The following is a 23650-nucleotide window of genomic DNA, read 5'->3' as shown; positions in this document are numbered from 1 at the left end:
GCCAAGGCCTGTATGTTATACAATAACATGGGTATGCAAATAGCAGCATAATTTTCCTCTTTTAAGTTGCTGCATAAATTGACAAAAATGATGCTGTCTTGTCTTCCCTACTCTTTTTTCGGAGAGAAGAGGGGAGGCATCCAGTGGCAGAAGTTGGGGAGTGTTGGAGTGTAGTCATCTACCTTAGCTGATCATCATCCATGGGTCAGGAGAGAGCAAGTACCAGGTGGCTGATGTTCCCAGGAGTAAGGCAGCTTCTATGACACCATCCCTACCTACGGGAACTGACTGTGTTCCAAAGCATATTCGTAACAGAATTAATGTAATCCAACTCTGCAAATTCAAACACAGATTTCAAGACATACTTTCACAGAGTAGTTTGTTCAGATTCAGAACCTAGTTTAGAACAAATGCTAGCAAAAATGTTTCTTCGGTGTATATTCAGATTTTAACTGGTACTTGTTTAAAACTATGGAGACTATAACAAACTTTTAAAAATTATAGGACTGGAAATGCAAACCTTTCCCAAACAACTAACTGAACTTCACTTTCACATTTTTTGGTGTTTCTACTTAGGAATCATTACCAGAGGTTCAGGAGGAGCATCGCAATTTACTTCAAGAGATGAAAGCAATTCAAGAAGATGAACATGCTCTTCAAAAAGAGGCTCTTAATATTAGACTTAAAATTGAACAAATAGACAGTCATATTGGTGAGCATCAATCAAAGATTAAATATTGGCAAAGAGAGGTAAGATATTTAATACTTAATATTTTATTTTGGTTTCATATTTTGAACTGTAAACCATGAGCGATTAATCTCAGTGTGGTGACAATTTGTCTCCTGATAAATGGTGAATGTAACCAAAAATATTTTTAAAAACTGACTTTTAAAAGAACCTTGATATAGAGTATATTTTCTTGAAATGTGATGGCTCTGAAAAGCAACTATAAAAATGGCACCTTCCTTTTCAATCAACCTGCTCCCTCTGTGAATTCATTTATCAAGAGTTATGATCAAAAGATACCTGGACTAGGAACTCCAGTCCAGTTTCTATGCCCTGGCACCCTACTTTGGTGCAAGTTGATGAAGGTGTGGCTCATATTCCTTGGAGCCATTGAGACCATGCAATGGACAAAAGGAGAAGAGTTTTGATTCCAAATACTTCCTGGTAGGTCAAAAAGTTAAGGGTTCCTGCTCATACTAAAACTCAGGGACCTAAATCAATACATGGTCAAAGAAAAAACTCAAGATTGTCACCTTGAGAGCCATCATGTCTCTTCCGGAGGCAGGCAACTGCCTATGTATGCTACACCTGGTGGATGCTTATGGGCAGATGGGGATGCTTCACGGACACTCTGATATTCATTGTATGGGAATAAAACTACCAATTTCCTTCTTGAGGTGATAGTCTGCTCCACATTTTCAGGAAATATTTATTGGTAGTCTTGCATAGGTTGAACATATACTTTACTCCCTTATCTGAATAATAGGCTGAATAAAAACATCACTCTGGAGGATATTAAAGATACCTGATTTTTTCACAACAGGGGTGTTGGATATTTAACCATGAATTTTAATAACTCCAGCATCCAAACCTTTTCTTTAGCATAGAGTTGTGATATACAGAAATGCTAATAGACATGTCAATTCAAATACCCTGACTTCTTCCCTGGTTGATGCACGTCTCCATTTCTTCAGGGAAATAGATAGCATTCAAATCTAAGGCCTGACTGAACCTAAAAGTTGCACTGATTTAAGTAAAATTCTTTTAAATAGGGATTTGGTCTGGTTTTACTAATTCTATGTGGCTACTCTGTTTACAGCTGTCTTAGATTGAAGTAGCTCAACTTGGTCAATTACCAAGTGAAGTTTAATCAGATTTAAGTGTGCCCACATAGGGACTTGCTCTGGTTTCACTATTTCATCTGATTAAGACACCTACTTAATACAGTTTTATTTAAATCAGTGTAAATTTTGTGTTTAGACAAGGCCTTATTTACAGCCTAGCTTTTAAAGTTACTTTTGGGGACAGCAGAATGCAAAAATCATTTCTCTTTCCCCTTACAAAGATGAATATTTTACTAAGGCTTCATTCCCCAAGTAGGACTAGCTGCTTCTCACTCATCCAGGAACTGATTGGAATGTTCTGTATAGAATGTTCTGAGTAGTGTATGGCCATTAATAACCAGGGTGACTTGCATATTTACCCACTACTGCTGCCTGTAGATACTCGAAAACCTTAAGACACATTTGTGAGAATCCTGCATGAATGTTTTGAGAAGCAGAATTATAAGGTAAAAGACTGTGTTTGTTGACCTTTGATGCATATTGTAAACAGACTGTTTTCCCAGCTCTGAATAGAGTAGGTTGAATTGGGACCAAAAATGAGTTGGAGTGGTAGAGACATAATTGTTAGTTTTGGAGGGCTGTGTGGGTATTGATCCAGTGGATTTAACCTGATTTTTTTTAAATTGGTACTATTTAGTATTAAAAGCTATTTTCAAGGTTTATTTGATAACTTGTAGTTTCAAGCATAAACATGATATTCATTAACTGTCTAAACTGAATTATAGATATCAAAAATATCACTGCATCCCATAGAAGATAAACTAGTTGAAGAGCTTCCAGTGCTAAATCAAGAGGAACTTGAAGCAATTAAAGATCCAGACATTCTAACTAATCAAATAGCTCTTTTAGAAGCCCAGTGTCATGAAATGAAACCAAACCTTGGTGCCATTGCAGAATATAATAAAAAGGTAAGGCTTTGTTATTTACCATTAATATCACCGTAGGCCTAATCTCTTTACATTGCTTTACCACTATCTCCAGCAGGTGGATAACTTCTTGTATAGCAAAAACAACAAAGAGTCCTTGTGGCACCTTAGAGACTAACAAATTTATTTAGGCATAAGCTTTCATGGGCTAAAACCCACTTCATCAGATGCATGGAGTGGAAAATACAGTAGGGAATTATGAATACACAGCATAGGAAAAGATGGGAGTTGCCTTACCAAGTTGGGGGTCAGTGCTAATGAGCCAATTCAGTTAAGGTGGAAGTGGGCTATTCTCGACAAGAAGGGAGGAAAAAAATCACTTTTGTAGTGCTAATGAGTTCAGTGTAATCAAGGTGGCCCATTTCAAACAGTTGACAAGAAGATGTGAGTATCAGCAGGGGGAAATTTAGTTTTTGTAGTGACCCATCCACTCCCAGTCTTTATTCAGGCCTAATTTGATGGTGTCCAGTTTGCAAATTAATTCCAGTTCTGCAGTTTCTCGTTGGAGTCCGTTTTTGAAAAAAAAATTGTTGAATTGCCACTTTTAAGTCTGTTATTGAGTGTCCAGGGAGATTGAAGTGTTCTTCTGGTTTTTGAAGTATAGCTTTACTTCATTTGGCATTGCTTGAATCAGTCAATGTGTAATATTCTAGTCACTGCTGTTGGAATACATGGTCACCTGACTAATCAGGCATTTTTCTTCCAGTAATTTTCCCCATGTTCCTCCAGGATCCCTCTTCCCAAAGAGGTAGTATAGACCATCATAGCCAGGGCAAAACAGCCTCAGATCTTAAAAAGACAGAAGAAAAGGGGTGAAGAACATCCTCCCATGATGAGACAATTATCCACTGACGCAGGCTTAGGGCAGGCCTACACTAAGGGCGGGGGTCGAACTAGGGTACGCAAGTTCAGCTACGGGAATAGCGTAGCTGAACTCGAAGTACCCTAGTTCGAACTACTTACCCGTCCAGATGCCGCGGGATCGAAGTCCGCGGCTCCAAGGTCGACTCCGCCACTGCCGTTTGCAGTGGTGGAGTTCCGGAGTCGACCAGAGCGCGCGGGGAGTTCGAACTATCGCGTCTAGATTAGACACGATAGTTTGAACTCCGAGAAGTCGAACTCACCGCGTCGACCCGGCAGGTAAGTGTAGACTAGCCCTTAGATGGGGTTAACTTTAAGGCATTCCAGGACCTCAAATGCATGGTAGAGACACTGGATATTCCATGACAAGTGGTGCAGGAGAAGTCCCGCAAGCTCCAGGATATCTTGCATCCCTTTCTCATTCAGCACACTTGCCATGTCAATAAACCAAATTCTGTTGGAGCCTTCAAAGAACCTATGGCATATGTTAGCGTCAATACTGGCCACATCCAGGCAATTCGACAAAAGGTATAAAGTCCTTTCCAACGGATTTAAATACTCTCATTCCCACCTAGTAGCAAGTTTGCTTCTAGTGGCCACTGTACAGAAAAGATCGAAATAACAAGGATCTCTGAGATCCACACCTGGGAAGAAGTACCTAAAGAAAGTAGACTTTTTCAGGCACAAGGTTTACTTATTGGCCATCTTCCAAATGTGTGACTAATTATCAATTCTCCTCTCACAGTATGTTTACTTGAAATGGGATAAACTGTTTGTGGACAAACTACCAGAGAAACACTGAGAGGAACTGAAAGCCATAATCACCATGGAACAGTGCCTGGACATATCTATAACCATTACACGTACTATAGCTACTCTCATTGCTATTGATGTGTCTTCTTGGCTACAGTCCTCTGGGATCTCCAGGAAGGTCCAGACTGCAACTGTGGACTTTCACTTGAGGGGAGTGAACTTTTTAATTCATAATGGATGAGGTCCTCCACTTGTTAAAGAATACCAGGTCAACTGTGGATTCATGGGGTTTGTATGTTCTAGCCCCATGAAAGAAGGAAGCAAGACAACAGTCTTCCTTCAGGCAGCATCCCTCAGCCTTTTACTAGTACCAACCCTAGAGAATGTTGGAGCTGCCAAGAAGGAAGCAGGTTCTAGTGAAGACAACTCAAAGCCTCTTCCTTGGCCCCTGCACAGTCTGAATATTCAGCCAGGATCGTTGCCGTCCCTCCCCATTGGGAGCTGCATTTTTTTATTTTCAGGTAGCCTGGATCACTTCAGACCAATATGTCCTAAAAATTATAGATGCAATATTCTATCTAATTCCAGTTCCTTTATATCCACTGACCTTTCTTTCAAACCTCATTGCCTTTTTTTCACAAGATACAGCTGAACCTTTTTACAAACTTGGAGCGGTGGTAGAGGTACCCTAAAAATTCAGGACCAACAATATTTATCCCTATTACTTTCTCATCCCAAAGAAAGGGAGTTGGTATCCAATTCTGAACCTTTATTATCTTAACAAATTCATCCATCATTTCAAGTTCAGGATGGTGACTCTGGCTTCCATAATTCCTTTGGTAGAGTTTCAGACGGGTTCTGGGCTCTCTACCTCCAAGGGAGTTACTGTCACATCCAGAAATATCCCAGGTTCCTAGTAGGAAGGCCTCACTGCTGGTACAGAATCTTGTTCTTTGGTCTTTCAGCAGCACCAAGGGCATGACAGTTGTGGCAGATCATCTGAGAAGACAAAGGATCCAGTTCTACCTTTACCTCAATGAGTAGCTGATTCTAGGTAGATCTACAGTGACAAACTCAACTCAAGTAACTTTAGAGCTGTTTGCCATCTTGGGCCTCAAAACCAAAAAGAGAGAAACCCACACTTATTCCAACTCAAAGCATAGAGTTCATAGGAACATTGTTAGTCTATACTGGGGCGGGGGATCGATGTAAGTTATGCAACTTCATCTACATGAATAAAGTAGCTGAAGTTGACGTACTTGGATCAACTTACCGTGGTGAGTCGACTGCTGCCACTCCCCCATTGACTCTGCCTGCGTCTGTTGTGGCGCTAGAGTACAGGAGTCAACAGGAGAGCGCTCGGGGGTTGATTTATTGCATCTAGACTAGAATCATAGACTATCAGGGTTGGAATGGACCTCAGGAGGTCATCTAGCCCAACCCCCTGCTCAAAACAGGACCCATTCCCAACTAAATCATCCCAGTCAGGGCTTTGTCAAGCCTGAACTTAAAAACCTCTAAGGAAGGAGATTCCACCACCTCCCTAGGTAACCCATTCCAGTGCTTCACCACCCTCCTAGTGAAAAAGTTTTTCCTAATATCCAACCTAAATCTCCTCCACTGCAACTTGAGTCCATTATTCCTTGTTCTGTCATCTGTTACCACCAAGAACAATCTAGATCCATCCTCTTTGGAACCCGCTTTCAGGTAGTTGAAAGCAGCTATCAAATCCCCTCTCATTTTCCTCTTCTGCAGACTAAACAATCCCAGTTCCCTCAGCCTCTCCTCATAAGTCATGTGCTCCAGCCTCCTAATCATTTTTGTTGCCCTCCGCTGGACTCTTTCCAATTTTACCACATCCTTCCTGTAGTGTGGGGCCCAAAATTGGAAACAGTACTCCAGATGAGGCCTCACCAATGTCTAATACAGGAGAATGATCACATCCCTCGATCTGCTGGCAATGCCCCTATTTATACAGCCCAAAATGCCATTAGCCTTCCTGGCAACAAGGGCATACTGTTGACTCATATCCAGCTTCTCATCCACTGTAACCCTTAGGTCCTTTTCTGCAGAACTGCTGCCAAGCCATTTGGTCCCTAGTCTGTAGCAGTGCATGGGATTCTTTCGTCCTAAGTGCAGGACTCTGCATTTGTCCTTGTTGAACTTCATCAGATTTCTTTTGGCCCAATCCTCTTATTTGTCTAGGTCCCTCTGTATCCTATCCCTACCCTCCAGCGTATCTACCACTCCTCCCAGTTTAGTGTCATCTGCAAACTTGCTGAGGGTGAAGTCCACGCCATCCTCCAGATCATTAATGAAGATATTGAACGTAACTGGCCCCAGGACCGACACTTGGGGCGCTCCACTTGATACCGGCAGCCAACTAGACATGGAGCCATTGATCATTACCTGTTGAGGCCGATGATCTAGGCAGCTTTCTATCCACCTTATGATCCATTCATCCAGCCCATACTACTTTAACTTGCTGGCAAGAATACTATGGGAGACCATATCAAAAGCTTTGCTAAAGTAAAGGAATAACATATCCACTGCTTCCCCCTCATCGACAGAGCCAGTTATCTCATCAAAGAAGGCGATTGGGTTAGTCAGGCATGACTTGCCCTTGGTGAATCCATGCTGACTGTTCCTGATCACTTTCCTCTCCTCTAAATGCTTCAGAATTGATTCCTTGAGGACCTACCTGCTCCATGACTTTTCCAGGGACTGAGGTGAGGCTGACTGGCCTTTAGTTCTCTGGATCCTCCTCCTTCCCTTTTTTTAAAGATAGACACTACATTAGCCCTTTTCCAGTCATCCAGGACCTCCCCCGATCACCATGAGTTTTCAAAGATAATGGCCAATGGCTGTGCAATCACATCCGCCAACTCCTTTAGCACTCTTGGATGCAGTGAATCTGGCCCCATGGACTTGTGCTCATCCAGCTTTTCTAAATTGTCCTGAACCACTTCTTTCTCCACAGAGGGCTGGTCACCTCCTCTCCATGTTGTGCTGCCCAGTGCAGCAGTCCGGGAGCTGACCTTTTTCGTGACGACAGAGGCAAAAAAAGCACTGAGTACATTAGCTTTTTCCACATCCTCTGTCACTAGGTTGCCTCCCTCATTCAGTAAGGGGCCCACACTTTCCTTGACTTTCTTCTTGTTGCTAACATACCTGAAGAAACCCTTCTTGTTACTCTTAACATCTCTTGCTAGCTGCACCTCCAAGTGTGATTTGGCCTTCCTGATTTCACTCCTGCATGCCTGAGCAATATTTTTATACTCCTCCCTGGTCATTTGTCCAATCTTCCACCTCTTGTAAACTTCTTTTTTGTGTTTAAGATCAGCAAGGATTTCACTGTTAAGCCCAGCTGGTCACCTGCAATTTTTACTATTCTTTCTACACATTGAGGTTGCAGGAACAAACCATCCCAATAAGGATTCTTTAAAATACAGCCAGCTCTCCTGGACTCCTTTCCCTCTCATGTTGTTCTCCCAGGGGATCCTGCCCATCAGTTCTCTGAGGGAGTTAAAGTCTGCTTTTCTGAAGTCCAGGGTCCGTATTCTGCTGCTCTTGTTTCTTCCTTCTGTCAGGATCCTGAACTTGATCATCTCATGGTCACTGCCTCCCAGGTTCCCATCCACTTTTGCTTTCCCTACTAATTCTTCCCTGTGTGTGAGCAGCAGGTCAAGAAGAGCTCTACCCCTAGTTAGTTCCTCTAGCAGTTGCACCAGGAAATTGTCCCCTACACTTTCCAAAAACTTCCTGGGTTGTCTGTGCACCACTGAGATATCAGGGTGATGGAAGTCTCCCAGGAGAACCAGGGCCTGTGATCTAGTAACTTCTGTTAGTTGCTGGAAGAAAGCCTCGTCCACCTCATCCCCCTGGTCTGATGGTCTATAGCAGACTCACACCACGACATCACTCTTCTTGCTTACACTTCTAAACTTAATCCAGAGACTCTCAGGTTTTTCTGCAGTTTCATATTGGAGCTCTGAGCAGTCATACTGCTCTCTTACATACAATGTATGTACTCCGCGCGATAAATCAATCCCCACTGGATCGATTGCAAGTGTAGACATTGAAAGCTTACCTCCAACGAGAGAAATTCCAAACTATAATAAACATCAATTAACGTAAAGCTTATCCAAAGGCACCACTGAGAACGTGCCTCAGACTCTTGAGACACACTGCCCCATGCAGTTCACCTGTGCTGTGTGCAAGGGTGGCTAAAATCAGCATATTAACCCAGCAGGTACCACATGGACATGATGCTTACATCCTTCAAGAAGTCATCTCCTTATTAAACTAGTGGAAAGAACCTCTTCAGGTGCAGAACAGAACATCCTCTGTGCACCTATGTCTTGATGATAGTGTCATTCAGAGATGAGGGAGCTCATCTAGATCACCTTCAAACTTGGGGCCTTGGTCCCCTCTGGAAGCTAATTCCCACATAAATATCCTATGGCTCAAAGCTACCTGGCTAGCATACCTCAATACAGACCCACAATCCAAATGTTGACAGAAAATACTACAGCTGTGCATTATTTCTGATTTCAGAATCAGACCATAGATGGTCTTCACTGCGTCAGGAGGCCATTCAGCTCTGGAATTTGCATTCTGAATCAAATGCCACCAGTGACTCTATACCTTCCCAGCCTTGAGAACATCTTGGCAGATCAACTCAGCAGGAAGTTCTCAGGCCACCACAAGTGGTCAGTCAAAGGCACAGTTCTACAGAACATCTTTTACAAATTGGAGTTGTCCAGCAAGATGTGTTTTGTCACTGACCACAACAAGAAGACATTTTCTTCCAGAGGTGGTGCATTCCTAGGTTCCCTGACATAGCCACCTATCTCATCCTTTGGACACTGGGATTGCTGTATGTAGGCATGACACAGGAATGATTTTATTATGATACCCACAGCATGGACCAGACAGTTTTAGTATTTGGTTCTGATGGACCTCTCAGTACAGCGCTGCCCCCCCCCCCACCTTTCCCAGTACAATCACTTTATTGGCCCTCCCCAGTAATCTCACAGAAAAGTAAGATTCTGCACCTGAACCCAGCTTCCTTACATGCAACAACCAAATGCTGGCTGGATTGCTTCCACTGAAAGAAGGTGTTCAGCTGAAATTCAGAACATTCTGTCTCAAAGCATGAAAGCCTCAACTAGCCCTAGAGCTCAGAAAGCTGCTGCTGTCTTGAAAAAAAAATCCTTTTTATTTGTAGGACAGCTACATGGAATTTGGTCCATACTTTTACAAAACACTACTACTAGGCATAGAGTGCCAGAGTGGATGTTCATTTTGGTACGACTGTCCTGTAGTCATTGCTTAAGTTGGACACTTAGTACCGAACTCTAAGTAAAAAGACAACTACTTGTTTTCCACCAAGAATAGAATCCATGTGGACATTCACAAAAAAAAGCTTAGCTCCCTTACAATGAATGTGGTTCATCAAGAAGTGTTCTCCATGTGGATTCCATGACCCTCCCTTCTTTTTTAAGGTGGTGATGTAAGTGGCTATCTGCTACAAAGAGTAAAAAGTGCTCTTTCAAAAAGTAGAAGTTACTTGGTCTTAAATTCAATTTAAGTAAAGGAACAACTTCATTTGTTCATGTCTATTCTAAGCAGGTGTGTGCGCGCCGCGTGCACGCCAGCCGGAAGATTTTCCCCTAGCAGCGTCTGTAGGGTCAGCCCTGGCGCCCCCTGGTGTGGCGCCACTTCGGCGCCCTATAAAGGGGCCCGCCGACCCTCCACCCCCTCAGTTCCTTCTTACCACCCGTGACGGCTAGCTGGAACTTCTCTTGCGTAGCAAGTTAGCAATGTCCTATCCTCGTGTATAGTCCGTGTATATAGTTAGTATATAGTTAGTTTACTTAGGTCATTTGTATATAGTTCTTGGTAGTTGGGGGGGTTCCCCCCCCACGTTTTCATCGCCCGTTGGGGCATGCTCGGGTCCCCCGGGTTTAAACTCTGCAAGGACTGCGGGAAATTCATGCCCAAGAGTGACCCGCACTCTGCTCGTTTGAGGTGCCTCGGAGAGAGCCACCAAAAGGACCGGTGCTCTATCTGCAGGGGCTTCCACCCGAGAACTCTCAAAGACAGCTCAAAGACTTAGAGTCCTCCTGATGGAGGCTGCCCTGCGGCCACCCTCAGACCCGGAACCAGCCAAGGCGGTGCCCAGCACGTCTTCCTCAGTGCGGAGCGCCCCAGCACCGGCATCAGGACTTAGGGCCCAGCCCAAGTCATCTAAGACCCGGCACCGAACAGAGTCGGGTCATAGGAAGTCAGCCTCAGTGCAGCACCGCTCACCGTCTCCGGTGTCCGCTAAGAAGAGGAAGCCGGTGAGGGAACGGTCACCCCACCAGGACCCCCAGAGGCCGACGCCGTCCGCGGGTAAAAGCGGACAGGCTGGGCTACAGCCCTTGGCTGCTCCGTCGACTCCCACACCGCAGAGAGGGCGGCGAGTCCAGACCAGCCTAGATCCCCGGACCTCAGCGGAGACTTGCACCTCCCTTCGACACCGGAGGCATTCGAGGCGGCCTCAGACTTGATGGGACTCCTGGCCCCGGCCTCCCCGCACCATAGTAGGGAGTTGCCTTCCACGGCCCGTCCCCCCCAGTACAATCGAGGGGCAAGCCGGCCATGCTGTCGCCTCCCTCCCCACACCACGCCGCTAGGGCGGCACTGGACCAGATAAGAGGCTCCCCGCCGCCTCAGCATCGCTCTCCAACGGTACCGGGTGCTGCTCCCCCCAGGTCCTCTTACTCAGAGACTTCAGACTCGGAGGCAGACTCCTACCACTCCAGCCGGTCGCGAAGCAGGAGATCGGTTTCGGGGGTGAGCCACCAGCGTTACCCACAGTGGCAGCAATGGCATCCGCCCTCACAGTGGCCATTTTGGACCCCCTGGTCCTACCACCAGTTGGTAGGCCAGGCGTTTGGTCCTCGATCAAGGTCGGCCTCGGTCTTCTCGGCGTCGGTGGCCTCAGCTACAGTTCAGGCTCAATAGGCACCGCCCGATACGCCAAGCCATTCACTGGCGACCCCGGTACTGGTCGCGGTGCCGCATTTAGAATCGGAATTGGCCCCGCAAACCGTGTGCCGCAGGACCCCAAAGGGCTGCATGCACCTGAGGAAGGGCTGATCCAAGTTATTTCCCCGTCTTCCTCCCTGGACGAAGCAGTCTCGGGCACGGCTGCGGCACTGGCCCTGGAGGACACTTGGATCCTCCAACAACTACTCTGGCGAGCAGCTCCGAGCCTCGCAATCCAGGCTGAGGAAATCGAGGTGGACGCGGATCTGGTAGTAGACATCCTGGCTCCCTCAGGGCCATCCAGGGTGGCTCTCCCGTTGATCAAGACCATAACGGATACGTCCTGCACCTTATGGCAAACGCCAGCCTCACTGGCCCCTATTGCCAAGAGAACAGAGTGGCGTTATTTCGTCCCCTCTAAAGGGCACGAACACTTGTACACCCACCCCACCCCCAGACTCCCTGGTGGTGGATGCAGCCAACCAATGGGAGCGTCAAGGGTTTCAGGGGTCAACACCAAAGAGCAGGGACGCCAAAAGACTCGACCTCTTTGGTAGAAAAGTGTACTCTACGGCAGGCCTACAACTCCGTATTGCCAACCAACAGGCAGTCATAAGCCGATATGGTCATAACACGTGTTCAGCCATGTCAAAGTTTACAGAGCTCCTTCCCCAGGAGTCGAGGTCCGAGTTTTCAGCCGTGGTGGAGGAGGGGAAACTGATCTCCCGAGCCTCTCTCCAGGCTGCCCTAGATGCCGCAGACTCAGTCTCGCGCACCCTGGCCACGGGCCTAGTCATGAGACGGGGAGCCTGGCTCCAGGTCTCGGGCCTTCCCTATGAGGTCCAGCAGAGTATTCAAGACCTCCCCTTCGAGGGGCAGATGCTGTTTTCCGAAAAGACGGACAAACGTCTGCATAGCCTAAAGGACTCGGGGGCCATGCTTCGCTCGCTGGGCTTGCTTACCCCTGCGACCCAGCGCAGGCAGTTTAGGCCGCAGGCGGCCCCACACCCCTACCAGCCCCAGACTCGCCAGGAGCTGGGGTGCAGGCGGGGCAGAAATGGCAGGAGGTGTCACCAACGCCACCCCTCCGGCCAGGCGTCTGGTCAATCGAGACCGCCATCGGGGCCTAGGCCTCCTGTTTGATGGTACGGTCGAGGGCGACCTACCTATCGAGACTCTGGATCCTTCTACCCCTACTTTTGGGTCACGTCTGTCCCCCTTCTACTGTGCCTGGTCCCGAATCACGTCAGACAGCTGGGTGCTCCGCACGGTAGAGAGGGGATATTCTATCCAGTTTTTCTCCCTCCCGCCCCACCAACCCCCCTCCCCATCCCTCTTCAGGGACCCATCTCACAAGCAACTTCTAATTCAAGAGGTGAAGTCCCTCATGGAGGCAGGGGCGGTGGAGGAAGTCCCTCGGGAACTCAGGGGCAAAGGCTTCTACTCCCGGTATTTCCTAATACCGAAGGCGAAAGGGGGCCTGAGACCCATCCTGGACTTGCGGCGGCTGAACAAGTTTGTACGAAAGCTCAAGTTCCGCATGGTCTCCCTGTCCTCGATCATTCCCTCCCTGGATCCAGGAGATTGGTATGCCGCCTTCGACTTAAAGGACGCTTATTTCCACATCGCCATAATTCCCCGATGCTGTCAGTACCTCAGGTCCGTCGTGGCTGATGCCCATCTGCAGTTCATGGTGCTCCCGTTCGGCTTGTCAGCTGCCCCAAGGGTCTTCACGAAGTGCATGGCAGTTGTGGCGGCCTTCCTGCGCAGGCGGGGCATCCCGGTATTCCCCTACCTGGACGATTGACTCGTAAAGGTCCACACCAAGGAGCAGGTGGAGGCCCAGGTGCCGTTCATCAGGCGGACCTTTCTCAATCTCGGCCTCCTCTTGAACGAAGCCAAGTCCACCCTGTCTCCTACGCAACGAATAGAGTTCATAGGGGCGGTTCTGGAATCCACCCAAGCCAGAGCGTACTTTCCGGAATCCAGGTTCCGTGCGATTTCTGAGCTCATCCTCGGACTGCACCGCACCCCGATTACCACGGCGCGGATCTGCCTCCAGCTGTTGGGTCACATGGCGGCGTGCACCTACGTGGTAAACCATGCCAGACTCCAGCTTCGTCCGCTACAGTCCTGGTTAGCGACAGTATACCGCCCAGCCAGGGACCCCCTGGACTCAGTGGTGTCCATTCCCCACTTGGTGCTAAGCTCGCTACGGTGGTGGCTCGACCTGCAGAAAGTGTGCATGGGTGTCCCCTTCACTGCCCCTCAACCCTCCCTGTCCCTGGTAACGGATGCCTCGGATCGGGGTTGGGGAGCGCACCTGAGACACCTCAGGATGCAGGGCTTGTGGTTGCCAGAGGACCTCGAGTTGCATATCAATGTCAGGGAGCTGAGAGCGGTTCGCCTGGCTTGTTTGACCTTCCGGTCCCAACTGGCCAGCAGATGTGTTTCAGTCCTCTCTGACAACACATCGGCGGTCTTTTATATCAACAAACAGGGGGGTGCACGCTCCTCTCCCCTGTGCAGGGAAGCCCTCGCATTGTGGGATTTCTGCGTCCACAATGCTACCCAACTGACGGCATTCTACCTTCTGGGGGAGCAGAATGGCGTGGCGGACACACTCAGCTGATTGTACCAGGGTCACGAGTGGTCCCTTCGATGGGACGTGGTACGCTCAATCTTCCAGCTCTGGGGCTTTCCCCAGTTAGACCTGTTTGCCTCGAGGGAAAACAGAAAGTGCCGATGATTCTGCTCCCTCCTGGGCCGCAGTCAGGGGTCTCTGTCGGACGCCTTCCTCCAGTCTTGGGGGGTCGGTCTGCTCTACGCCTTCCCTCCGATCCCCCTGATACACAGGTTGATTTTGAAGATTCGCAGGGACCACGCACGGGTAATCCTGATAGCTCTGGTGTGGCCGTGCCAACATTGGTACACATCGCTCCTGCACATGTCCGTTCAGGTGCCTCTAACGCTGCCCCTGCTCCCGGACCTGATCACTCAGGACCGGGGCTCCCTCCGCCACCTGAACCTGGAATCTCTCCACCTCACAGCCTGGATGCTCCATGGCTGAACCCGGTGGAGATGCAGTGCTCCCAGCAGGTCAGACAGGTGCTGCTCGGTAGTAGGAAACCATCAACTGGGGCCACCTACCTGGCCAAATGGAAGCGCTTCTCAATATGGCCGGGTCAGTGAGGTCACAATCCACTGGGGGTCCCAATCCCCATTGTCTTAGACTATTTGCTCCACCTCAGACAACTGGGCCTCTCCCTCTCCTCGATTCGTGTTCACTTGGCAGCCATCTCGGCTTTCCATCTGGGAGAAGGGGGTACCTCGGTGTTTGCGAACCCGCTGGTCGGGTGTTTCCTCAAGGGTATGGACAGGCTATTTCCGCATGTTCGTCAGCCAGCTCCTGCCTGGGACCTGAATCTGGTCCTCTCCGCCCTCTCAGGACCTCTCTTTGAGCCTCTGGCTTCGTGCGTCCTGTTGTACCTGTCATATAAGACCGCCTGCCTGGTGGCGATCACCTCTGCCAGGAGGGTGTTGGAGCTCAGGGCGTTAACAACCAAGCCCCCGTACACTGTCTTCTGTAAGGACAAGGTCCAACTTAGACCTCACCCGGCCTTCCTCCCCAAGGTCATCTCACAGTTCCATATGGGACAAGATATCTTTCTCCCGGTGTTTTATCTGAAACTTCACTCTTCCAGTGAGGAGCGGAGGTTACATTCCCTGGATGTCCGCAGGGCCTTGGCCTTTTACATCGAGCGTACCAAGCCGTTCAGACGCTCGACTCAGCTCTTCATCGCGGTGGCGGATAGGATGAAAGGGCTCCCAGTCTCCTCTCAGCGAATCTCTTTGTGGATCGCGACCTGCATCCGGGAATGCTACCGCATAGCTAAGACCCCTGTCCCTCCGGTCACGGCCCACTCCACTAGGGCGCAGGCCTCCTCTGCGGCATTCCTGGCTCAGATCCTGACTCAGGAGATTTGTAGAGCGGCCACGTGGTCCTCCATCCACACGTTCTCGTCGCACTGTGCAATCACACACCAGGTTAGGGATGATGCAGCCTTCGGCTGTGCAGTACTCCAGTCAGCAGTGAACTCCGACCCCACCACCTAGGTTTAGGCTTGTGAGTCACCTGCTTGGAATGGACACGAACAACCACTCGAAGAAGAAAAAACGGTTACCTTTTAGTAACTGTTGTTCTTCGAGATGTGTTGTTCATGTCCATTCCAATACCCACCCTCCTGCCCCTCTGTCGGAGTGTCGGCAAGAAGGAACTGAGGGGGTGGAAGGTCGGCGGGCCCCTTTATAGGGCGCCGTAGTGGTGCCACTCCAGGGGGCACCAGGGCCGACCCTACGGACGCTGCTAGGGGAAAATCTTCCAGCTGGCGTGCACGCGGCGCGCGCACACACCTGCTTGGAATGGACATGAACAACACATCTCGAAGAACAACAGTTACTAAAAGGTGGGTAACCGTTTTTTCCCTCACAATGAATGTAGTTCATCAAGAAGTGTTCTCCATGTGGATTCCATGACCCTCCCTTCTTTTTTAAGGTGATGATGTAAGTGGCTATCTGCTACTAATAGTAAAAAGTGCTCTTTCAAAAAATAGAAGTAACTTGGGGCAGGTCTACACTAAGAGCGGGGGTCGAACTAGGGTACGCAAGTTCAGCTACGTGAATAGCGTAGCTGAATTCGAAGTACCCTAGTTCGAACTACTCACCCGTCCAGACGCCGCGGAATCGAAGTCCGCGGCTCCAAGGTTGACTCCGCCACCGCCTTTTGCAGTGGTGGAGTACCGAAGTCGACCCCGGCGCTTCTGGAGTTCGAACTATCGCGTCCAGATTAGACGCGATAGTTCGAACTCCGAGAAGTCGAACTCACCGCGTCGACCCGGCTGGTAAGTGTAGACTAGCCCTTGGTCTTAAATTCAGTTTAAGTAAAGGAGCAACTTCATTTGTTTCCATTTTATTTTTCCCCTGCAGGAAGAACTGTATTTGAAGCGTGTGGCAGAGTTGGATGAAATTACCAATGAGAGAGACAACTTTAGACTGGCTTATGAAGACCTTAGAAAACAAAGGCTTAATGAGTTTATGGCAGGATTTAATGTAATAACAAATAAACTAAAGGAAAATTACCAAATGCTTACCTTGGGAGGAGATGCTGAATTGGAGCTTGTGGACAGTCTGGATCCTTTCTCTGAAGGAATCATGTTTAGGTTTGTCAAACATTTGGTCATACTGAAACTGTTTTTAATCGTTAATTTCTTAACCTGATTTTTATGGTTTAAATATTCATTGAACAGCTCTAAAACACGAACTAAAGAAGCAGAAAAGTTATTCTGAACCAACCAAGGTGATCATTTCTTTTATGAATATTAATGGAAGGATAGTAAGGAAAGACACATTTTACTGCACTGTTTCATAGTTAAACAAAATAGATGAACTCTAGGGGGAGAGAACAATTGTAATGTAGCTTGTATGGAGAAGTCACTCCTTCTGTCAAGAAAAAATAATTGTAAAGTGACACCAGCTGCTCTGGAACTTCAACATGGAACATTAATCTGTAAGGAAGTCATTATTTCCAACAGAGATGAAGTGAAATGATTTGGTTTACGGGAAATTCTGTCCATTTTAGTAATAGTCTACACGTAAGATTGTGTGTGGCTGGTTTTGAAGAACATAAGTGAATATTATGGGTTCTGCCCCATGTGTCATAAATTGATTCTGATTGTAGATCCATTCCATATTAAGTGTAAAGAGCACTTCTGAAAGGTAACTACTCAAGTGCTTTTAAATATTATGATTTCTACAAGGGACATTTAAAGCTTAAGACAATATGAGTATTACTTATTGAGGCATGAAGATTTTTCATATCATAATAAACTGTAATTTCTACACTAATAAATATGAATGGAATTAATTTATAAACTCTTAATTGTTTCAGTGTACGGCCACCAAAGAAAAGCTGGAAGAAGATATTTAATCTATCAGGAGGAGAGAAGACTCTTAGTTCACTAGCTTTGGTTTTTGCACTTCATCATTATAAGCCAACTCCCCTTTATTTCATGGATGAGATTGATGCAGCCCTTGACTTCAAAAATGTATCAATTGTAGCGTTTTATATATATGTAAGTACTTCTCTATAGAATAACTACACTGCAGTATTTACCAGAACAGTTTTCTCCCTCCCAGAAATTATCAGTGCTCTTCTGTAGCAATTAATAAGTGATGCTCAGCATGTAGCAGCTCCCTTTGTTCTCAATCCTGGGTGCTGAGCTCTTCTGAAAATCAGGCCCCTAACTTTTATGGGGTTAGGGCTTTTTAGTGGTTTGTTTGATTGGCTACTTGGGAAGAGAAAGCAACTATTATATTATACTGTTGTTTTTATTCTTCAAATGTCAGGCAATAAAGTATTTTAAAATAAAAGTAACGGAATATCTAACTTTAGGCGATTATACATTACTACTTTTTATCTTGCATTCCATGTTGCATAAAACCAGCATCCCTAAATGGTTTGCCTTTTAGTAACAGAAGGCTACTTCTCACTGTACTCAGTAGAGGAAAATGCAATCAATCTTCTCTGCTTTTGTGGAAGTTTTAAAGCAATCCCAGTCTTAAGAATTCTGACAGTTTGGTAGTTTACCTTGTTGCATTGTAAGTAAGCCCTATGGAAATCAAAAAAGAGCAAAAGAACTGTAGCTATAGTAGTCTGCATGTGTACTGCATTCAATAATGTAGGATTTGATCCTGCAGATGACTTATGCAGGAGTATAGTTTTACTCACATAAATTGACTTCAGTGGAATTACTCATGTGAGTGAAGTAACACCTATGCAAAAATATTTGCAGGATTGGGCCTTGATCATTAGAATTAGGATTATGCTATTGCAAGAGGCCCACAGATTTTCTGGACAATCAGTACCTGAGAATCTGTTTTTCCTGAACAGTAACGCATATTAAAAGGGGGATCCTTTTCTAATGTACAGCTGTTATAAATACAAGATTTCCAAGTTATCTGTAATTGCTTTAATGACTACAAACTTCATATCAGAATATAGTTTTTTAAAATATTGTGAATTAATATGAAATGATTTATTTCTTTTCCAGGAGCAAACAAAAAATGCACAGTTTATCATCATCTCTCTGCGAAATAACATGTTTGAAATTGCAGATAGATTAATTGGAATTTATAAGACTCACAATACAACAAAAAGTGTTGCAACAAACCCAAAAGTTATTGCATCTAAAGGACTTGCTGAACTTGGTTCTGTCGGATGCTGCTGAATGTGTAATCTTCTGTTCTGAAGAAGGTGAAATCTTATTACTAATGTGTATTTTCACTGTATTTCTGCTGCTCATCTATATTCTTTTAGCTTGATTTTGTTTTGTGATTCATCATAGTTCCATAAAGATTTGTAAATATCTTAGCTTTCATTATTTGAGCTTCTTAGTAAGCCAAGATTTGCAGAAGAGCTAATATTTTCTGTTGATTGGCTACACTTAATTTTTGTAGATATCTTAATTTATATCATTTTGAGCATAACAGAACTGTTTCCAAAAGTATGTATCTAGTTGCATTTTAAGTTCCCATTCCGTAGGCTTTGTGTCAATGTTCGGGTTCTACCTGTAGATTTTTAAACAGCTTTTTACTGAGTATTTTATTAAAATAAAAGTTAACTAACTCAAGTTCTTGTTGAATACAGCTTTTGTGTTCAGGGATGTCTCTATATCCTATTGCTGGAAGTGTGATGTACACTGTTCCCATGATTAAGAAAAGAATGTGCTTATTTAAACCCTATATGTTTTTATTACAGCAAGGATTTGGTGCCCTATTGTAAGTGGTGCTGTACAAACTTAAAATAAGAGCTGCTGCCCCCAAAGACCTTGCAATATAAATATGGACAAGATGTGACAGCTGCAGGTAGAACACTGGGGGGGATATGTATTTGGGGGGAGAAGAGGTAAGGAAAACAGTAGTGACGGTTGTAGAACACAAGCTTACATATATTTGCTATGTATACAATTTAGAGGCTTCAGTTTCTGAAATAGAGGAATGTGGTTTATGAATCACTAATTACCCATTATAATTAGGCAATACACTCTAGCACAGGCAGATATTAAGAAAGGAACAGGGTAGTCAGCTGTGCAGATTTGATTTGGGGAGGGTGTTCCATGCATAGGGGGCTGCAGGAGATAGAGGCTGCTATCATGGGGGAAGGGGGAAAGATAAGAATGGGGGAAGCTGAGTTTAAGTACCTTGAAGGTAATATTCAGAAGTTAGCAGTGGAAGTTCTTTGGGCAGGAGGAGTGACAAGTCAGAAAGATTTTAGCAACAGCATATCTTTTAATATAAAAGAATAGCACAGTTGCGTAGGGACAAAAGCTGAAAGGCTAAAGCAAAAAATGATTGACACCTAGAAGAGACATAAAAGGCAGTAAGAAGAGGCTCTTTAAATACACTAGGAGGAAAAGAAAGACAAAGGAAAATGGAAATCCTCTATTTCGAAGGGAAGGAGAGCTAATAAATTATGAGATCAAGACTACGGGTGTTTAAGTTGGATGTATTCAAGTCCTCAGTCATGAATCCTAGGATTTTTAAAGAACTAGCTGATGCAATTTTGAAACCATTAACAATTATCTGTGAGAACTCATGGAGGACAGGTGAGGTCTCAGAGCACTGGAGAAGGGCAAACATAGCACCTATCTTTAAAAATGCAAACAGGAAGGATCTGTGGAATTATAGACCAGCCAGCTTCATGTCAATACCTGGAAAAATACTGGAACAAACTAGTAAACAATAACTTGTAAGCACCTAGAGGGCCCTGCCAGGAACTTAGTTACCGAATCTGTAAGGATGTTAGAGGGCCAACCTACCCTGGCAAAAATGTCTGTCAATGCCTGGCTCACAGTTTTAGCCCTGGTGTTGCTTAGAGCTACCACTTCCGGCCATTGGGTGGCAAAATCTATGAAAGTCAGTATGTACAGTATCAGAGGTGTAGCCGTGTTAGTCTGCATCTGACGAAGTGGGTATTCACCCATGAAAGCTCATGCTTCAATACATCTGTTAGTCTATAAGGTGCCACAGGACTCTCTGCTGCTTTTACAGTATGTATAGCTTTCCTCTGGCTGTCTTCTTAGGGAAAGGACGCAGAATATCCACAGCTACATGCTGAAATGGAGCCTCAATGATGGAGAGGGGCCTTGACCTGGTCTTGGAGCTTTCCCACCCTCTGGCACACCTCACAAAACCAGACATTGGTAGAAACATCTTTGTCCATCCCCTCCCAGTGGAATGACTTTCCCAAACAGTCTTTAGTCCTACTCACCCCAGCATGGCCACTAGGGTGATCGTGGGCTAAGTGCAAGAGCTTTTCCCTATACTTAGTTGGAACTACCAACTGTCTCTGAGGATGCCAGTCCTTGTGCCCACTGGAAAGGGTTTCCTTATATAAGAGTTCTCCTGCAACAAACTTGGACCTATTAGAAGAGCTGAGAGGCAGTGGGTCGCTCTGTGCTGCCATCCAAGCTCCCTTGAGGCTTTCATCCGCTTCCTGCTCTGCCTGGAACTGCCACCTTGATGCTGGAGACATTAGTTCCTCGCTGGGTTGTGGACGTGGGCTTGGTTCCACTGGAAGCGATGCAAGTATGGGGGGGTGTCTCCATCAACTGAACCACTCTCCCCTGGTGCACTAGGTTGTATTTCAGGCTCCATTTGAGCTTCTTGCACCGGTTTAGCTGCAGGTGCAGTCTCCCCCCCACCCCCTTTCATTTATCACACCTCCTGTCTGCAGTTTCCAAGGATACTTCAGTGCTGTAATACAGCCCCGGCTGGTCACTCCCCATTGTCCGGCTTGCTGCCAACATTTCTGGCTCTGCAGCAGCAGTTGAATATTGATTTGCTTTGGTTCCAACCATTTCTTTGCCAATTTTAATTGGTTAGTTGCTATTACCCAAGAAACTTCACTTTTCCCTTCTGGTCAGGTATCGGGCAGCATGGTTGTTTTAATCCACCTGGATGTGCCATTGCAGTGCTTCACCTATGGGATTCCTCTGCCACCCCCCACTATCATGTCAGAGCTGCCCTGCAAATATTGACCTAAATCTAATCAGTGATCCCTATATGAGGCAGCATTTACAGACTCTACAGAGTCATACCCTACCTGTTCACAACCAGCCAACCCTTGCACTCCCAGAGCTCAGCATCTGACCTGCATGTTGGGTCGCATTCACCTTATCAGCCTTGAAGAGCTGCAACGCCAATGCGGAAAAGCCCGTTCAGAAGCTTCTGAACATTTTAGGGAGAAAGTCTAAGGACAAGGAGCATGCCATCTGGCCACCTAAAGTAAGTCCCACACATAGCTTGGCCAAAGGGAAAAAACTTTGAATGGAGCCAAAGATGTTTCTTGCGCTGCTCCCTCTTCCCCTCCTTCCACAATACCAAAGTGGGTCCTCAGCTCCCTGAGGAAAGACATAGGTCTCCTACAAGTTCCCCCTCCTCCCACTATCAATTGGGAGATTCTCATGTTACAACATTTAATATCGTTAATGAACAAGTGGAGTAAACAGTAGGGGGTTAAACCCCCTCACTTTTAATTCCCTCACCCTCAAGGGTGGGTGTGGTGGGGCTTCTACACACAGGCTTTATGTACTCTGGATCAAGCTTACCACCATGTGGCAGCATGTATGGGCATGCAGAAAAACCTGTTACTCTAGTGAAGCCCTGCCTCAGGCTGCAGGTTACTGGGAATTATTTATGCCTGTTTGGCTTTCAGATGAAGGACCTTCACTCTGCCAATGAAAAGGGCTCAGGTGTAGGCAGCAGCAGAATGAGATTTGTGTCTTCTGATCATGAGTCATAAAACCTTCTAGGAAAATAAAGGTTGCTTTCTTCTCTTCTCCTCTCTCCCCCCCCCCCCCCATAAGGAGCACTTCAGGCAGTCTGCAACCAGATTAGACTCATATGACTATTCCACTCCCTGCACAGGTGTGCCATTGTGGGTATTACAGAGGAGTAAGTGAGAAACCCCTCCCAATCTATTAATACTAGGTTGCTCCTACAATACATACATAGCTGCTAGCCCACTTGGGACAGAAGGCAAGCAACCTTTCAAGCTCCCAGGGCAGGGGTGGGCAAACTTTTTGGCCCAAGGGCCACATCTGGGTATGGAAATTGTGTGGCTAACCATGCATACTCATGAAATTGGGGGTTGAGGTGTGTGGGCTCGGGTGGTGCCAGCAATGAGGCATTCAGGGTGTGGGAGGGGGCTCTGGGCTGGGGTGCAGGGGGGAGGACGGGGAGCAGGCTCTGGGGTGGGGCTCAAGACTCCAAGCTAGGATGGAGAGGTTTGGAGAGTGGGAGGGGGATCAGGGCTGGAGAAGGGGGAGGGGGCATGGGTCAGGGGTGCAGGCACTGAGTGGTACTTACCGCAAGCAGCTCTCAGCAGCAGCGTGTTCCCTCTCCAGCTCCTACACAGAGGCATGACCAGGCAACTCTGCATGCTGCGTTGTCCGCAGGCGCCTCCCCTGCAGCTCCAATGGGCCGCAGTTCCCAGCCAATGGGAGCAGGGCGGGGGCAGCACTTGGGGCAGGGGCAACATGTGGAGCCCCCTGGTTGCCCCTACATGTAGGAGTCAGAGGGGGGACATGCTTTTTCATGTATTTAGTAAGGGAAAAAAACTACTTAGAGGCAAGCAAGTAGCCCATCATCTGGGTGTGTGATTCTTGGAGTGACACATCGCAGGTTCTGCCTTGGTCAAATTCTTGTGATTTGTGATGAGCAATTGCTTCTATCTTGGTAACTACAAGGAAGCTATGTTAATCAATCAGTCATCCTACACAGGTATCTGGTGAGGAGCTGTTTGGGGAAAGAATAGTTGAAGTTGATCTGGGAACAATTCTACCTACCCATCAAAACTTGTATTCTGGTTGCTATCACATCTGCTAGATGAGTTTCTGAACTGGCAACTTTATCCATGCAGGAGCCCCACTTTGTGTTCCATGGTGATGTTAAGAATCACAGAATAATTCTTGCCAAAGATTGATTAATCTTTCCATGCCTCACAAGAGAGCACCCTCTCTGCCATCTCCAGTGGATAAGCCCCTACTGCTCCATCAGCAACCTGCTCTGATCCGCCTTTCTTCACCGCTGCTTCTGACGGAAAAACCTCTGCAGCTCCTGGACCGTCCTGTCCCGCCGCCATCTCGCACCAACAGTCCCGA

At 46.7% G+C, this 23650-nt stretch overlaps 1 protein-coding gene across 7 annotated transcripts in view; it reads left to right on the top strand.

The window, feature by feature from the left end:
• Positions 1-19355, top strand: part of SMC4 (structural maintenance of chromosomes 4) — a 126630-nt gene extending 107275 nt beyond the window's left edge. For 6 of the 7 annotated variants that reach the window (XM_039489306.1, XM_039489303.1, XM_039489301.1 and 3 more), the window contains 5 exons: positions 577-750; positions 2577-2759; positions 16416-16648; positions 17377-17560; positions 18539-19117. In XM_039489306.1, the coding sequence (XP_039345240.1) occupies positions 577-750; positions 2577-2759; positions 16416-16648; positions 17377-17560; positions 18539-18715 (951 nt within the window). In that variant the 3' untranslated portion in view covers positions 18716-19117. Of the gene's footprint in view, positions 1-576; positions 751-2576; positions 2760-16415; positions 16649-17376; positions 17561-18538; positions 19118-19245 lie in introns of those variants that run through there. The other variant, XM_039489302.1, reaches the window with a different exon arrangement.
• The last annotated feature ends 4295 nt before the right edge of the window (positions 19356-23650 follow it).

The sequence above is a fragment of the Mauremys reevesii genome, linkage group 9 (assembly GCF_016161935.1).
Source record: "Mauremys reevesii isolate NIE-2019 linkage group 9, ASM1616193v1, whole genome shotgun sequence".
NCBI lineage: Eukaryota > Metazoa > Chordata > Testudines > Geoemydidae > Mauremys > Mauremys reevesii.
Note: the sequence above shows the minus strand (reverse complement) of the source record. Positions and strands in the feature narration are given on the sequence as shown.